Here is a 16,217-nt window from a genome sequence, read left to right as displayed (position 1 = left end):
GAGCAACCTTTATGTTTACAAGAATAATTTAACCCGAAGCCACAATTATATATATATATATCCATAAAACTACTAGAATATAATCCGAATCGGACCAATCTATAGTCAAATGAAATGAAATGCAAGATGGCACCCTAGGTACTTCACAGTTGTCTTCTTCATTGTGTTCCAAACGGCAAAAAAACATTGAAATTTCTCATTTGAGGTTATGATCTATAAATGCAAACTGTAAGAGTTGTGGTCAAATGTGGCATTTCTGACTATATACATTTTAACTATTAGTTATTGTGCTACGACACACAATAGGTTTCAAGGTGGGACTAGGTGGCACTCTATTAAAAAACCTTTTTCAAAAATTAGTTTTCACTACGAACTGACATCGTCAACTACATTACAAAATACGTAGTAAAAACACTACTGATTAAAATGCATCAACAAAATTGGATCAGTTAATCGTATTTTTCAATTTATGAGATATTTAAAACATCCATATAATCTGTACTTCTTCACTGCACGTGCTGTGCAGATAGATTATATCTGTGGCGCAATCTATGAACATTTCTGGTACGCAACTTTGATGGTCAATCAACACCGCGTTTATTTTTTGACTCTTATAAAATAGGTTTTGGCCAACAAAAGTGGTCATTGTGACCATAGTGCTCTGTTACTCTGTTAATTCCATTTTATGTTATGAATTTCAGAGAGAGAAAAGAGAGAAATTAAAGAATACTGGGCACAGTGTGAATGTATGCGTGCAAACCAGTATTTCTTGCCTGTTTGGGCAGTGTTGCTGTGCAGCTGACGCTGCGCGCCAGTATAGTTTGAATTTAAAACCGATTTTCAGGGATTTTATATTCAGTAAAAATTAGTTAAGAAGCTAAGAGAGCTGGAAAAGTTCTTTAAATAAGTTCTTAGGATAAATTCCCACTTTTAATCTTGATATGATAAGTTAATTGACTTCTTTCATGTGTCTCCAGTGTTTTAAATGTTCATCCGATATTCATTTGTTCATCTTTTTAGAATTTATTTAGTCTAAATGCTAATCAAAGTTTCATTAAAACGAGGGATTTCCTTGTGCTATCAGCTGTCAGTAATCAACCAAGAGTCGCTAGGCAATCATAGCTGGATCATTTTCGACCTCCTCCTGCTGTGGTTTTCCCTCATTTTAAATCCAAACAATAATGCGTCTTAATGACCCAACCAGTGGCAGCACATACCGTGGGGGGGATTGCGCGGACTAGATAGTGTCAGGGCGCAGAGGGCTGGGTGGGCAGGCGGAGGGGAGTGGTAATATCCATTGGTGGCTTGCTGCTTTTACGAGCAGACGCACACGCTTGGTAGAAACTGCAAGAGGCTTCCCCCCGAGGAGCTACTGTGCGTGAGCCTCTGCCTGTGTGTGCTTTCCATTTTATAGTTTTGCGCTTGTTCTTTTACGAGGCCTTTCCACTCCCCTCCCCTCCTTGGACTGAAAATGGAAAACAAAAACCCAAAACCCACACAAAAACAATTGCAGCAGATCCTTTTGGGCGAGCAGCGGCGCTGACTGACATCCAACACAGTCGTAAAATGCCGTTGCCATTTGTATAAACTATGTATCCCTTCCCCGTCAGCGAGGGGTGGTGGTGGTGGTGGTGCCCTTGCCCAACCCTGATTAACAGCCCTTTGTGATGATGTGTGTGTGTTTGTCTGTATGTGTGTGTGCGGTTATCAAATGAAAGCAGAAAGAGAGAACAAGAGAGAGAACGGGCGGGCAACACTGCGCTTTTTCCATTTTCCACTTCCCGAACGCACGACAGTTATTGATGTCATAAAGTTGAAGATTTATGCCATGCTCTGCCAGAATGTTTGGGCTTATGTTTTATTATTTTTTTTCGGATTTCTCCCCTATACAACACCATTGGCCATTAGGGTGGAGAGGATCAGTATTGGGCGACTCAAAGCGGGCCAAATTGTGTGTTAATAATCTGAAATGTTTAACAATGAGAGGAAGGTGCAGGCAACTTCCTGAGATGATCCTCTGTCATAGTTAAAACTGCCTCCATAGTACTCTTTCTATAGGAATTTGACTGCCCTTTACCAACCCAACCCAGCCTCAAGTACTTGTTTCTCTGATCTTTTCATTAGCCATTAGCCTCGGATCTTTTCATCTTTCTCCCCTTATAGAGTCTCGTCTTGGGTTGTTTAAGTTATTATTTTCTACTACTTACCTCCAGCTCGTTTAATTTTATGGGGCGAGCCAAAACCTCCCCAAAATCGAATGCACATCGAATCCTATGCGCTGGCAAACATCAAACATTTGGAGGAATTAAAATAAATTTTAGTAAAGTAACGCGGCCTTTGCGTAGACTAAACAAAATAAACATTTAAACAGCATCCATCCGCTCACCCGCTCACCCCATATACAACTTTTGAAGGTGTTTCTCGTGCTGTCCCGAGTGTAGGGGGAGATCCACTATAAACAAATGAGGCGAAAAAGTACCAAAAACGAGAAGAAGGAACACACAGCACATGGGCGGGAAGGGCCACGGCCCCGCCAACAACAAGTTTTTAATGCATGTCGATGTCGTCGGTCGTCGTCGGTCGTCGTCGCCGCAGATCAAAGGCGAATGGCAGCAGAGATGGAGATGGAGGCGGCAGTGGATAGGATACCACTGGAACGGTATGTGCTGAATAGGTAAGGGGTATGGGCAGGGGTATGGGTGGTAGGGTTGGTCGTTTAATTGCACTTGCCGCTTACTTTGTTTGTTTTTTTCTTTTATCTGGCCTGTCCTGCGCATGTGTAGTTGCCTTTGATGTGCGGTTGGCGCATAATGTTTATGCGAGCGCTATAAAAAACCATAAAACATGCATAAAACGCATAGCTTTTTCCTCGGCAAGGCACACAGAGGGAAAAACCAAAAGGCAAGCTGCGATTGATGCCAAACAGAAATGGAAATGCAAATGAAGCGATTAAGTTCAGACGCTGGCAATTGGCATGGAATTGCAAGGGAATTCATGTTGATGGAAAGAGCACATGACAAGCGATGATATAAATGGGGTGGGTTATCACAACAACCAACTGCAGGAACCATTTTCCATATCACAAGCCGTCTAATTAGAATGAATATTCAGCATCGAAGTTCATATTTGTTCTTGCAACCAAAAAATATGATATTGTACTTCTGTCATGTACAAACCCCAACGATTTCATTTTCATTTAACCAACAAATACTCCCTTCCACTCCCAAGAAACTTTACGACTTTCTTTCTAATGTGGGTGGGGGGTTGGGGCTGACGCCTCGTCGCCTAACGACGGCTGCTTTCGCCATAAAAAGCGCATAAAAAACTGTTGAGCATTCTGTGAGGTTTACGGCAGTGCCAAGTGGGCAACGCAACGCAACGCAATTTATGATGGTAAAAAGAGGAGAATTTTACGAGGCAAACTCCACCCACTCCCCCAAACCGAATCCGAATCTGAATCCAAATTCGAATCCCACACTCCGCAACCGAAAGGAGAGATATTGAAACGATTGCGCTATAAAATGGTGGCTCTATGAGAGCTATAAAATATTTATTCTACTACAAAATAACTGTACATGGATATATACACAGAGACATACACGCATAAATATATATACTATATAATATATAAATATAAATAGGATTTATAGGGAAATTTCTTCAATATTTTCTTTTTGTTTCTTTTTTTTGTTTCTATTTTACACTCAACAACAAAATGGAGTAACATTTTAGGGGGAAAAGGGTTTGGTGGGACGAGATCATTGAAAGTCGAAGCAAAGGGCGGCAGGGCATGGCACTCAGACAATTTCATCGGCCACCTGAGACTCATGCTCCAGGATGGTGCTCTCCCGCAGCTTGTTGCTCTTCAGATTCTTGCTGGAGTTGTTTGCCTCCGTCAGGCAGGGCTCATGCTCGGCATGCTCATGTCCGTCGCAGGTGGGCGCATGGGTGGCATCCTCCAGCTGCACCTTGCCCAGGTGCCGGCGATAGCGATACCAGACCTTCAGGCCCAGCACCAGCACAAAGTAGAGGAAGGCCAGGCAGATGATCACAATGATGATGCGGGTGACAATGGAGTTGGAGGCCGATTTGGCAGACTTGACCACCAGCAGAACCTCTGCGCGCTTCAGGCCAGCACTGCTGCCGATGGTGCAGCCATAGCGTCCCTCATCCTCGGCCTGAACATTCCGTATCTCCAGGGTGCCGTTCTCCATCAGAGTGAAGCGCTCTCCGTCCGTGTTGTTCTCATTGAGATAGGCCAGATCCTTGTCCCACTGTATGGTGGGTTTGGGCTCCCCAATAGCCTGACAGTGCATCACCACAGTGCCCTGCTCCGTGGTCTCAATGGGTCCCTCCGGGGGCACACTGAACTTGGGTGCCACCACCACACCGATGGACACTGTGGCACTGATCTGGCCCTGGCTGTTCGAGGCAAAGCAGGTGTACTGTCCGCGCTGGTCATTGCTGACCTGGCTGAAGATCAGCGTTCCATTTTGATCGGTCACGTTCGTGGGCAGCGGCAGTTGGGTTTCCTGAAACGAGCAGCCCATAAGTAATCTAAGGAGTGAGCAACGGCAAGACGTCCACGACTTACCCTCATCCATTTGACTTGCGGCGTCGGCGTTCCCTGAGCCTTGCAATGCACTTTGCTGTAGGAGCCCAGCTCCAGGTTCTTGGAGGTGGGCTGCGGCACAAACTTCAGCTGCTCGATGACCTCCAGAAGGCCGCTGCTGGAGCTGGCGGCCATCTCGCCCTCGACCAGCAACTGGCACTGATATTTGCCAGCATCGCTGGCTAGAACGCTGGCAAACTGCAGAGCACCGCTCTGCTTGTTGAGCGTGAGTCTCGCATCCTCGCGCAGCATGCTCTCCAGCTGGGGCTCGCTGGTGGTGCTGCTTGCCTGGCCCAGCTCCGCCTGTCGCAGGGTCTTGTTGTCCTTGCGCCAGCGCAGAATGACGCTACTGCTCTGGCGATACCCAACGGGCAGCTGATAATTGCAGGGCAACTGAAGGCCGCTCTGCTCCTTCACGGTCTGCGTGGCTGGGGGACCCTTTGCGATACTCACATCGCCCAAAGACACCGGGGAGGCTGTGTGGGGAAGATGATTTCCATGATGCTCGGATGAGTCAGCGCTGGCATTGTGTGTGAACTCACCGCAACAACAGAAGATCAGGCTCAGAGCCAGGCCGCTGCTAAACAATCGTCTTCCGTTCATCTCGCGAGGGTCTAAATTTCTTTGGGGCTCACTCGGTTCTTTTTCTTTTTATTCGTTTTGGTCTTTTGGTTCTCTCGCACAAAACCGGTGTGCGTGCTCTTCCCTCGATTTTTAAAAGGAATTTCGAATTTTGGTTTAGCTTAACCTTCGTTTCGTATTTCCTTTCCGCTCGACTCAGATACAGAAACAGATACACTTCACTTCATTTCCCTTCACACTAAACACTCTGAACACTGTCTGACTGACTGGCTGGTATTCGTTTTATGGTTATTTTTATGTTACGCACACGCGTCACGCTTAACTATCCTGCCGCAGACGCAGACCGACCGACCGAGCGACCTCTTGGTTCTAGTTTAAAAATTAAAATGACGCGGCATCGGGCTTATTTTCAGCTGGAAGCGGCTGGCAGCAGGCATCGGCAATGTTTTCGCATGCGCACTCGACTGCACCCAGTGTTTCCCACTATTCTCTAAGCGAATGCAACCCTGTTGGTGTCTACTACACTTTCTACTACCAAATCGAAAGAGCAGCCAAAACTAAGCAGAGCGATACATTTTACTACCTAAATTATTAAAAATTAACAGATACAATCACTTTAAGTTAACAATTGATGTATAAGTAAGTATTGGAATATTCTACTTAACGTTATGTGTATATCAATGCAATCTCATTAATTATTCGAGCTACTATCGTTGAGAATCTCCTGTTTATTGTCCAGAAGGGGGGTGGCGGTAGGGGGAGGGGGATACAGTCTAAAATTGAGGTATATTGGAGACGCGGCTATAGTGCGTCTGTCGTTTGGCCACACGGAATGGACAGCGTGTCATCATTTTATAGACAACTGCCCCGCAGAGCACAAACAGGCCCCAGAAGACGTAAGTGAAGAGCAGAATAAAACGATTCGGCTGCCAAAGAACCGTATAGCTGAGGTTGTAGTTCTCTAAAATGGAAATATACGTAGACTCAGCTTCAGCTTATAATTAGTCAGCGGCCAGTTCGGATGTGTACTCACCCAGCACAGCATACCCCATACCAATCTTGGACTTGCCCATGCGGTACGATGAGGTTGGCACCATTATCTCCAAATAGCTGTGCTCCTGCTCCTTCAGCGCCTTCAGGTCGAAATGCCGTACTGCATTCTCATAGAAGTTGATCACCTTTGTGGAGGGGTAAATAAATATCCTGGACTCGTGCCAATGGCCCGAGAATATGATATGTGGATCCAAGTCGCTGATGACGGCCCGCAGCAGCGGTCCACCGCCAATGAGCAGTGGCGCGTGCGAAACCCCAATACGGAGCCGATCGCCATTGTTGTCCCTGTCGGGATTTGTAAAGTCCAATAGCATGCGATTGATCTTAAAGAAGCGGATGCGATGGTCATAATCAAAGAGGTCCTCGCTCATGAACTCGTTCTCGAAGCGTCGCTGGTTCGAGTTGGATATGTAGTCGCCATTCTCGCCGCCAATGTCATTATCCCCCGGCACATGGACTCTCTGAAAATAGGCAGAGATCATGCGGAACTTTAAGGTATTGCCAGCAAGACACAAGAAGGAGCGCATTTTGTTCATACTTTACGGAATTTCTTGTTCTGGTAGATGCGCCGAAAGCGCTTTACATATTGCTTATACTCCTGTGCAGTGGCAATGTTGCCCTCGTCCAGCAAATCGCCCAGGAAGACGATGATGTGGGGCTGCGTAAAGGATACGGCGCGTTCAAAGCTCTTTCGCAGATATCTGTCCGAATCGTAGCGTGCCAGCGGGCTGTGGGATGAGCGATCGTAGGAGGTGCCCAAGATCTGCGGGTCAGCGATGAGCAGCAAGCGCGTGCAATTATCTATGGTAGAAGAGGTAGTGTGTGTGGGTGTAAATTATGTGCGATCTCATCCGGAACTGGGCTAAGAAGCTTACCCAGTTTGCAATCGATTTGGTGCCAGCTGGACTGGGCCGTGTAGTAGATGAGAAACTCATTGAAGAATATCAACAGCAGAGTTAGCACTACAAAGCCGCGGCACACTAGTCTGAAGACGATGAAAATGAAGCGATGGCTTTAATAAATGAAAGTTACTCTCCTCAAATTTTAAGATGAGATGCATACCTATTTACTACGCGCAAAGAAGCCATAATCCAGCCGAGCTGTGCGCTCTTCTACATCGATTCAATTAATACTTTGTGTTTCCTCCTTCTTCCAAATGCGTGGCATTGCGTTTGCGGCGTGGCGTCTATAATTAAACGTGTTGCATATGCAATATTTACGTAAGTCTGCTCATAATTATGTGAATGTAAAGCTGTGACTATCTGGGCGTTCCCTTTTCGACAGCGCCGCGGGCAGCAGTCAACTACTTTGCATCCGATGCCTCGGCATACATTGCACTGTGCTCACTAATTGGATTACAAATTGACAGAATGTGACAGAAGCGACTTGGAAAAGAGTAAACCTACCTGCACCGATTGGTGTGGCTGTGCGCGCCATTGACTCATTCGAATTTAAATGCACAAATGCACAGAGGTTGCAGGGACCGGCACAGCGCTGACAATTTCCTTAATTATAGCGTATTACAATAAGATACAGACTATCGCCTCCGATCCATGAGCAGGAAGCTTCTGTATCCAGTTTCAACGCTGATGTTCTCCTGCGTGCCATGGGACATAGCAGCTGCTGATGTGTCGCAGAAGATTGCAAGCTGCACCAGGTGTCTCTGGTCCATTCGATTTTACGCAGCTGTGGATCTATTTCAATCTGTAGTCACTAGAAAGTTTTCCAATGTCCTGGATGTTCAATGTTCAATGGAATTTGTGGAAGAATGGATTTAAAATGGTGTTCTCTAAAGTGTTTGTTGTTGTTTTGAACTGCATGCTGTGAATGGGGCGAGGAAACAAACGAACTTAACCCAATAAGCCCCCCTTTATTTAATAATGTGAACATCTTGATTAAACGGCGGGAAATGATACCATTTTCTAAATTAATCTTCTAGATCCATCTTATCTGTTTACTTAAAACAACATCACCGCAATAACTTTCACCTGAACTGCGCTAAAATTCTTCCAGTTTTATAATGTTCGTGTGTGTAATTAAAATCTCCCTGGTCTGCAATGAGCTAACATCCGGCAACATATTACTCGATTTTGGTGTTCGTTTTAAAATTACCAGATAGCTGGGCCTTGTAGAACTGAACATAGGATTGTATCAGATAGACACGTAAATTTTTAATAATATTGGGTAGTTTTCAGGACTTATTTTTGTTCGATTGTTTGCAAAATAAGGCCCAAACTAAGAGAGTATATAGGATTCTAAAATCTTAATACGTAAGTTAGAATGGAAAGTGGCGTAAATTAAGAGGGATCATTTATTACATCATTTGAAAACTTGTTGCTTGTCATGTGGGGTATGAACATTTTATACCCTATTTCCTTGAATTATTGCTTATGTTTTTCTTTGATTTAATCAAAGAATATAAGGTTTTAACCTTTTCATTTCCTTTCTAAGTACAGGTACCGAGGTTCAAGATCAAGATTTATCTGTGCTCTCTCGTTGAGATAGCTTTAAAACTTCAATCTCAATGAGCCTGAGATCCTCATTCTGTGTCCTTCGGTTAATATGTAACAAATGTGCTGTTTACATGTAGTTGCCATGTAAAAAACTTAACAGTGTTGTGGAACTTTTTTATAATCCTTCTTTTATGAAAACTGCTATGAATGGAGTACTTAAAATTAACCAATCTTGTAGAAAATTTATTCTACAATGGAATATAAATATGTGCTCAGTTCTGAGGGTTCTATCCAGCTACCAATGTTAGACCCAATGTCAATATCGAGTAATATGAAACCCTATCATTGTCGGAAAACGATTTAAGCCATTGTCGAGTTAGTGGGCATTTCAAGTTACTCACAAATACCTAGAAAATTAACTAATTTAAAAACAGTTCAGATATCCTGCTGGAGTTTTTTTTTTTAGTCAGAGAGATCTTCAAAAATAATTTAAAATTGGTGTTCACTTGCCTGAATTTATGGGGTTAATTGGGTATATTTTGAAATCGAGATGGCATATTTCGGTATATTTCAGAGTTTCGGGCGGTATATCCTATACACAAGGGTCACTCTGGAAATGGCGTGCCACTCCGCATAAATGCGCTGCAAAAGTTTTTCTTTTTTAACAACATACGCTCCGTAAAAAGAGAACCAAGACAGGACGGTGGAACATGTGTAAATAAACGTCCATTCCAAAGTTCTTGTGGTGTGCAGTGTTTTAGTGCATCAGTTTGTGTGCACCCAAAAGAAGCGGCCTGAAAATTGGCAAGGAATTGTACCGCCGCCGCCTGCCCGCCTGCCGTTGTGAAGAAAAGTAAGATTGCACATCACAAATTTTCCTCTCGGCCATGTTGCTCGAACCATGATTTGCACTGCGAGCATTATGAAAACGCGCAGTGAACATGCAATTTAAATGTTTTTTTGTTTGTAGAAACGGGGAAACACTGTTAAGCGGGCGAGTGTGAGTGGAGTACGTGTACGTGAGAGCGTGTGCGTGTGTTCGTGTGTGAGGCTGGCAATGCCACCCTGCGATTTGGCACTGCTATTTCTACATTGAGTTGAGGGTCGCCTGAATTTGTTGTTGGAAAATGTGTCTTGATGTGGAAATTCTTCTACATACGATTAAACGCTTTTAATTTCAGATCAGCGCCTGCCGCGTTCCGTCCCGTCCGGCTCCAGTAGGTGAGGATGACGGACATTGTTTATCCCAATGGCTGTCGGCCGTTGGTGGAAGATCTGGGCACAGACGAGCTCATACGCCGCCTTAAGGTGAGTTGTACTGGATCACGATTGGACACGATTTAAAGGTTAATTATACTCGCCGACAGACTCTCGCCAATGTGCTGCAGACCATGGACCAGGATGACAATCTCTACCAGCAGTATATACCATTGGCGCTCCACTTGCTGGATGACTTCTTTATGCAGCACCCATCCCGCGATGTCCAACTGCTGATTGCGTGCTGCATAGCGGATGTGTTGCGCGTATATGCCCCTGAGGCACCCTACAAAGAGCAAGAGCAAATCAAAAGCATTTTCAAGTTTTTTATCAAACAACTGCACGGCCTAAAGGATCCCCGCGATCCGTCCTTCAAGCGGTACTTTTATCTCTTGGAGAACTTGGCCTTTGTCAAGTCTTTCAACATGTGCTTCGAGCTAGAGGACTGCCAGGAAATCTTCCAAGACCTCTTCAGTACCATATTTAAGATTGTGAAGTGAGTCCCAAATTCGTGTTTAGACAAGCAATTCATTTGATCGAAATTCCCTTGCAGTGATCAGCACAGTGCCAAGGTCACAAACTTTTTCCTAGATGTGCTGAGTCCCCTGATAACCGAGGCTGACAATTTGTCCGTGGAACTGCTGGACCTAATACTGATCAACATAGTGGAACCAAGTAAATCAAACAACAGATGCGCCGGCCAGCTAACCGAGCAATTGCTCACCAAGACCGGTGACGCTTTAGAGTCTACAATCAAAATGGTATGAAAATTGTGTTGTTGGTTCCATATTGTATACCAACTAAAGCCCTTTCTTTCTACCGGTACTGCTAGTTCTTTAACCGCGCTTTGGTCATGGATAAGCCGAATAACAAACTGTCGATTACAAACAAGATCTATGATATCATCTATGAGCTTAATCGCATCAATCCCGATCTTCTGTATTCCGTGCTGCCCCAATTGGAGAACAAGCTGCTGTCCAATGATATTGCTGAAAGGCTGAGTAAGTGATGCCACAATGCAGCCGTAATATAAATGTGTTTAACCTTATTCCTGACTCGACAGAAGCCACCACGTTGCTGTCGCGCATGTTCTCCGAGAAGGACTCGCAGCTGTCGCAGAAATATCAAAATCTGTTACGCACCTTCTTGGGCCGCTTCTGCGATATCTCAGAGGCAGTTCGTGTCAAGTGCGTGCAATCATCCATGCATTTCCTTCTCAATCATCCACACTTGCAACCTGATATAACGGAAAAGCTGCGCCTGCGTAATCACGACTTGGATGAAACTGTGCGCCACGAAGTGGTCATGGCCATTGTGGCGACGGCCAAGCGGGAGTTCAGCGTAGTGCTAGAGGCGCCCGCTCTGCTCGAGATTGTGCGCGAGCGGACGCTGGACAAGAAGTACAAGATTCGACGGGACGCCATGAATGGCCTGGCCTACATCTACAAGCGGGCGATCTGCGAACCAAATGACTTGAGCGCTGAGCTCAAGCAGAGAGTTGATTGGGTGAAGAACAAGATCCTGCACGGCTACTACAAGGTGGGGCTAGAGGATCGCCTGCTGGTGGAGCGTTTGCTCATCACTTCGCTGGTGCCTTACAAATTGGCGCCCGAGGATCGTATGAAGAAGCTCTACCATCTGCTGGGCGATCTGGATGCGAATGCCACCAAGGCCTTTGTTGAACTGCAAAAGAATCAAATGAAGACACGCAACACGGTGAGCGATTGGATCAAACTGCATCACTCCAAGGAGTTTACTCCACGGGTGATTAATCAACTGGCTCTTAAGCAGGCCACCATTGCCAAGTAAGTAAAAGAATGCAATCAAATAATTGATTGTGACTAATTGTGTGTTGTCGATTGTAGATTGCTTCCTGATCCTTTGAAAGCTGCCGAATATCTTACACAATTCAGTAACAATTTACGCAAAGATGCCCAACTGTTGCGCTGCATCAACATTGTCCTGAAACGGGACGTCAGCTGTCGGGAGTGTGCAGACACCATGGGCACATTACTCAAAAAGCTGGGCGCCCACATCCAATCAAATCTGTACTACAACACGGTCAAGATGCTGATTGAGCGCGTGGCCTCCGTGATGGTGGATAAAGAGTCAATTGGTGTGCTGATAGGGTAAGCCAAAGTCAATATTGATTCTCTAATAGGACACCTAATCCTTCTCTATTCTCTGGCAGACTGATCGATCAATGCATTCAGGGTGGTTCGATATGTGAGGAAATAGGCATATCGCCCGAGGAGGCCGGCGAGCGCGGGCTCAAGCTTTTGAGTGTAAGCTGAAATATAAAATGTTGTTGCGCATTCACAACTTGATCCTCTCGATTACCTTTCAGATGCTCTCCTATGTGTTCTCGGCTCATTTTTTCACCGATACCTCGCTACGTCATTTGATCGCTTTGCTCAGCTATGAGCATGATTATGTGGCGCCACTGGTACTGAAGACCCTGACGCATTTGGGACGCTATCAGCCGTTGATTGACGCCACACCCGCGATTCTCAATGAATTGGCGCCAATCTGCAGAGACTTTGCTTTAATTGGCACCCCCAAGCAGGCCAAGCATGCGGTGCGCTGTATTTTTGTCAATAGTCAATCCACGGCGCCCACAGATGGAGCTGGGGGTGGAGCCAGTGCATCGACCACAACACAGACTGTGCATCCCATTTTTAACGAAATCATTGAGGCGCTGCGTCTGAAGCTGACACCAAATTGTGAGCACCAGCGCACGAAAATAGTGGCGCTGGGCCACATTGCCTACAACATGCCTCAGGCATTCCTCACGCCCATCAAGAACATGATTGCCCGCCGCATTGTCAAGGAGCTGCTCATTCAGGAGGTGCCAGTGCAGCGGGACTACGATCTGCCCGACGATGGCGATTGGTGTGCCGAAGAAGATCTCCCACCAGACACTCTCTGTAAGCTGGATGCCCTCAAGGCCATGGCCCGCTGGCTGCTCGGCCTGCGCACGGATGAGCACGCTGCCCAGAAGACGTTCCGCATGTTGGCCGCCTTTGTCAATCAGCGGGGCGATCTCCTCGCCCAGAATCGTCTGTGTGGAGCTGAGAAGTCCTGGCTACGCCTGGGTGCTGCTTGTGCGATGCTCAAGGTTTGCGAACAGAAGGGCGTGGGTGATCAGTACAGTGCCGAGCAGTATTTGCAGCTCTCTCAGCTTATGGTAAGTGTTGCTACATATAATCAAATAACTGTCGCTGTTAATCCTTTTGTCTCTCAGACTGATCCAGTGCCACAAGTACGGGAAATCTTTGCTCGCAAGCTGCACAAAGGACTGGGCAGAAGCCTGCCAAGGAATTGCCTACCCTTGGACTTTATGGGCTTGTACGTGCTGGCTGGTCTGGAAACCGATAGAAAGTGAGATATCTTTTCCTATTCCTTAAATTATAACAACATTAAACTAAATTCAATTTTCAACAGATTGCAAGACTTGGTGCGTCACTATGTGGACACGGATGTTAACAAACGTCGGGAATATCTCAAGACTGTAGCCATGACATGTAAGTCTATTTGAGTAGTTTATTGGCGATCCAAAATGGTTTCTAATTGCATACGATAAAATCATCTCCATCAACCAGCTCCCGACAGCTCAACGGAATCACAATCGCTGCACATTCTACCTGACTACATGCTGGCTTTTGCCATTCCCGTGCTGGTTCACGATCCTGGATATACGAATCACGAGGACTATGTTCAACTGCGCAAAATGGAGAAATGTCTGCGCTTCATACTCGAACCGCTGATGGCCAAGCGTGAATCGTTTGTCTATGGCTTCTACAAACAACTGCTCCACCTGATAAAGCACCGCGAGTTCAGCCAAGGCTCAGACAAGCGCGATAACTATGTATGCAAATCCTCTTATGGTCCGTGCCTCTTTAATAACCAAAACCATCCTCTCTTTTAAATTATCAGAAAATGTGGGCACTCTGCGATCTCGCCATGTACATTATCGACTCGAAAATGGGTCACATCAGTGAAAGCAACTCGAACACATTCTCCATGCCACTGGCGCTGCCAGAAATGTATTATAAGCAGCCTGCCGCTGCAAACTTCCAGAACAACGAGGTATATATACCGCTGGACGTGTATACGTTGGGCGCCAAAGCAAATAAAGCCACCACCACAGCGATGGCGTCTCGAGCGGTTGCTGCACCGAAAAGGCCAGCGGAGCCGTCCCTCTCAGATGATGAGGATCCACAGGTGAGAGAAAGACCAGAGAGACTGACGGATTGTGAAATATTAACAGAAATGAAATGTTTGGTTTCCAGGAGAACAATCTTTTTGATAACATCCGAGCAGCAGACACAACGGAGCCAACGGCGAAGCGAACGCGTGGAGGAGCCGGCGCAGCCAAATCGTAGAGAACGGAGAAAGGAACAAGCGCGTACTTGTTAGTTTAGTTACTGTTAGACTAGGCGCCTAAGTTAACTAAATATGTAAGACGTAACGTAGGATGGGAACTACGATAGTTGTTAAACCGACACTACCTACAAATCACAACACCAACAAAGAACACACGCACTCAAACCAAACCCAAAAAACCTGCAGAGAATGGACCACCATCCCCTCTCCTTTCCACCATCATATGATTGTGTTTCGAACCCGCTCCGCTGCTGTAAAATATTGAAGTTGTGGAAGAAGACCATCACAGACCAATGCAAAGCCCAAAATGTACGATTATGTGTCGATTATTCTGTTAACGTTATCTGTAACCTTTTATGCTATTTTATTATTTCACGTTTTTAAACTGTTTCGTGTTTTGTATTGCAAATCATTTTGGTTTACTTTAACCTTTAGTCGTAGGCCCCCTATCGAATAAATGACGACGAGTGTATTGAAAATTAGAGTGAAGTGCGAAAGTAAAGTAATGAAAACGTAAAAAGAGCCTTATTAAGAAATTAAAATTAACTTTTCTATGATCGCAGTTAAAATTTAGTTATAAATACATACAGTTTCATACCTTTATCAGACGAGAATGCATTAAAAATGCATAAAACAATGAGAAGAATATGTTGTAAGTATATTGAAAGCATAACAAAGATACAAAACAGATAATTTAACATAAAAAAATGTAAATTTATCTATTAACTGTTTTTCAAACAAATTAAACATACAAATTAAATATTATTTAAATAAGAAATCGGTGTTACTGCTATTTGTTTGGCCCGATTGCTTTTATATTGGCCCGCCATCGGATGACACTAAATACGAATGGGAAAAACACTTGCGTTTAAATCTTTTTTTTGTATAAACAATCCATTGAATGGAAGTCCCAAAAACTTTTAGAAATGAATTTATCCATCGGATATACATAATTGTATGTTAAGTAATTAGAGTTTTAACTAGCATGTAATTTCAAATTGAATATCAAAATTTGGGAATATGACTTCCGTTCATAGGCAGAAAACGTTTAACCCTTTGTCGACTAGATGGGTATTTCAAGTTACCCACGAACATAATGACACTTAAAACACTTTTAAAGGCGTTTAAGTGAATTATATCGTTGTCATTTTTGTTTGTACATACAAAGGAATCTTGAATCTTCAATGAGAATCAAGAACATTATTTTTCTCCGAGCATGAACTAAAGTCGTTCATTTGTTATAATAGATGGGGGATAAGTTCTTTCAGTCATCATGATAAAAAAATGCTAAAAAGAAAGGGGTGGTTTATCTTACGTTTTATGCGATTTTTGTTGGTTGATCTTTTTAGTTTTAAGCTTAATTTGTAATCATTCCAACAAAAGGAAGTCGTGAAAACTGGCTAATCTTGTGGAAAATTTATTGATAAATCTGATAAGATCATAGTTTTAGCGCGGAGACTCTGAACTAGCTAGTAAAATCAAATATAACATACAAATCGAGGAATATGATTTAAGACTACGGTATATTTTTCAAATGAGATGGTTTATTTTGGTATATTTTTGAGGATCTGAAAGAATATTTCATCGATAATTCCGCGGTCACACTGGGTGGTCACTTCGGGTCAAAAAATTGCTAAACTAGCCTTTTAAAAAGCTATAAATAGCCAGACAATTTTGATGGCAGCTAAAAGAAACGATGGAGTATGGAAACGTTATTTTAATTGATATAATGATATCGTTTTTCCAGCTGAACTTAACTAAGTCAAATTTGGTGTTTATGTTTTGTATTAATGCTGGATTTACTATGCCGCAGAATCTCGAAATTAAAATCATGTTTTTCCTGGGGGATTCTAATATCTGGTCATTGTTTTTTC

The 16,217-nt window shown here is 44.2% G+C and overlaps 3 protein-coding genes across 5 annotated transcripts; 1 reads left to right on the top strand and 2 right to left on the bottom strand.

Annotated features, from left to right (window-relative positions):
* Positions 1 to 3,687: 3,687 nt before the first annotated feature.
* LOC117587644 (tyrosine-protein kinase-like otk) lies at positions 3,688 to 5,651 on the bottom strand. The gene is made up of 3 exons (XM_034278533.1): positions 5,155 to 5,651; positions 4,595 to 5,088; positions 3,688 to 4,532 (listed from the first exon to the last, which is right to left on the bottom strand). The coding sequence occupies exons 1-3, from the start codon at positions 5,213 to 5,215 to the stop codon at positions 3,798 to 3,800; spliced, it is 1,290 nt and encodes a 429-aa protein (XP_034134424.1). The 5' UTR covers positions 5,216 to 5,651; the 3' UTR covers positions 3,688 to 3,797.
* Positions 5,652 to 5,904: 253 nt separating this feature from the next.
* On the bottom strand, positions 5,905 to 8,072 carry LOC117587651 (metallophosphoesterase 1). 3 transcript variants are annotated; one of them, XM_034278545.1, is made up of 6 exons: positions 7,654 to 8,072; positions 7,310 to 7,593; positions 7,123 to 7,232; positions 6,786 to 7,048; positions 6,228 to 6,735; positions 5,905 to 6,155 (listed from the first exon to the last, which is right to left on the bottom strand). In XM_034278545.1, the coding sequence occupies exons 2-6, from the start codon at positions 7,333 to 7,335 to the stop codon at positions 5,968 to 5,970; spliced, it is 1,095 nt and encodes a 364-aa protein (XP_034134436.1). In that variant the 5' UTR covers positions 7,336 to 7,593; positions 7,654 to 8,072; the 3' UTR covers positions 5,905 to 5,967. The 3 variants fall into 3 exon arrangements, with proteins under 3 accessions (XP_034134436.1, XP_034134444.1, XP_034134452.1); XM_034278553.1 differs by having other exon boundaries at positions 7,310 to 7,433; XM_034278561.1 differs by having other exon boundaries at positions 6,228 to 6,708; positions 7,654 to 8,069.
* Positions 8,073 to 9,305: 1,233 nt separating this feature from the next.
* LOC117582351 (sister chromatid cohesion protein PDS5 homolog B) lies at positions 9,306 to 14,981 on the top strand. Its single transcript, XM_034270007.1, has 14 exons — positions 9,306 to 9,553; positions 9,882 to 10,008; positions 10,068 to 10,453; positions 10,511 to 10,718; positions 10,790 to 10,958; positions 11,021 to 11,762; positions 11,823 to 12,086; positions 12,149 to 12,242; positions 12,305 to 13,144; positions 13,202 to 13,338; positions 13,402 to 13,481; positions 13,560 to 13,825; positions 13,894 to 14,181; positions 14,250 to 14,981. The coding sequence occupies exons 2-14, from the start codon at positions 9,928 to 9,930 to the stop codon at positions 14,340 to 14,342; spliced, it is 3,648 nt and encodes a 1,215-aa protein (XP_034125898.1). The 5' UTR covers positions 9,306 to 9,553; positions 9,882 to 9,927; the 3' UTR covers positions 14,343 to 14,981.
* Positions 14,982 to 16,217: the final 1,236 nt, after the last annotated feature.

Source organism: Drosophila guanche, unplaced genomic scaffold, assembly GCF_900245975.1.
Source record: "Drosophila guanche unplaced genomic scaffold, DGUA_6, whole genome shotgun sequence".
NCBI classification, from domain to species: Eukaryota; Metazoa; Arthropoda; class Insecta; order Diptera; family Drosophilidae; genus Drosophila; species Drosophila guanche.
Note: the sequence above shows the minus strand (reverse complement) of the source record. Positions and strands in the feature narration are given on the sequence as shown.

What these genes read in the sequence shown, in the direction of transcription:
- LOC117587651 (XM_034278545.1), bottom strand. Translation starts at nt 7,335, where the DNA reads ATGGCTTCTTTGCGCGTAGTAAATAG. An exon ending in TCTTTGCGCGTAGTAAATAG is followed by an intron (nt 7,233 to 7,309) that starts GTATGCATCTCA and finishes CATCGTCTTCAG; the next exon opens with ACTAGTGTGCCGCGGCTTTG. An exon ending in AGAACAAGAAATTCCGTAAA is followed by an intron (nt 6,736 to 6,785) that starts GTATGAACAAAA and finishes AATACCTTAAAG; the next exon opens with TTCCGCATGATCTCTGCCTA.
- LOC117582351 (XM_034270007.1), top strand. Translation starts at nt 9,928, where the DNA reads ATGACGGACATTGTTTATCCCAATGGCTGTCGGCCGTTGGTGGAAGAT. An exon ending in AAGCAGGCCACCATTGCCAA is followed by an intron (nt 11,763 to 11,822) that starts GTAAGTAAAAGA and finishes TGTCGATTGTAG; the next exon opens with ATTGCTTCCTGATCCTTTGA. An exon ending in CAGATGATGAGGATCCACAG is followed by an intron (nt 14,182 to 14,249) that starts GTGAGAGAAAGA and finishes TTTGGTTTCCAG; the next exon opens with GAGAACAATCTTTTTGATAA.
- LOC117587644 (XM_034278533.1), bottom strand. Translation starts at nt 5,215, where the DNA reads ATGAACGGAAGACGATTGTTTAGCAGCGGCCTGGCTCTGAGCCTGATC. An exon ending in CCTGATCTTCTGTTGTTGCG is followed by an intron (nt 5,089 to 5,154) that starts GTGAGTTCACAC and finishes TTCCCCACACAG; the next exon opens with CCTCCCCGGTGTCTTTGGGC. An exon ending in CGCAAGTCAAATGGATGAGG is followed by an intron (nt 4,533 to 4,594) that starts GTAAGTCGTGGA and finishes TGCTCGTTTCAG; the next exon opens with GAAACCCAACTGCCGCTGCC.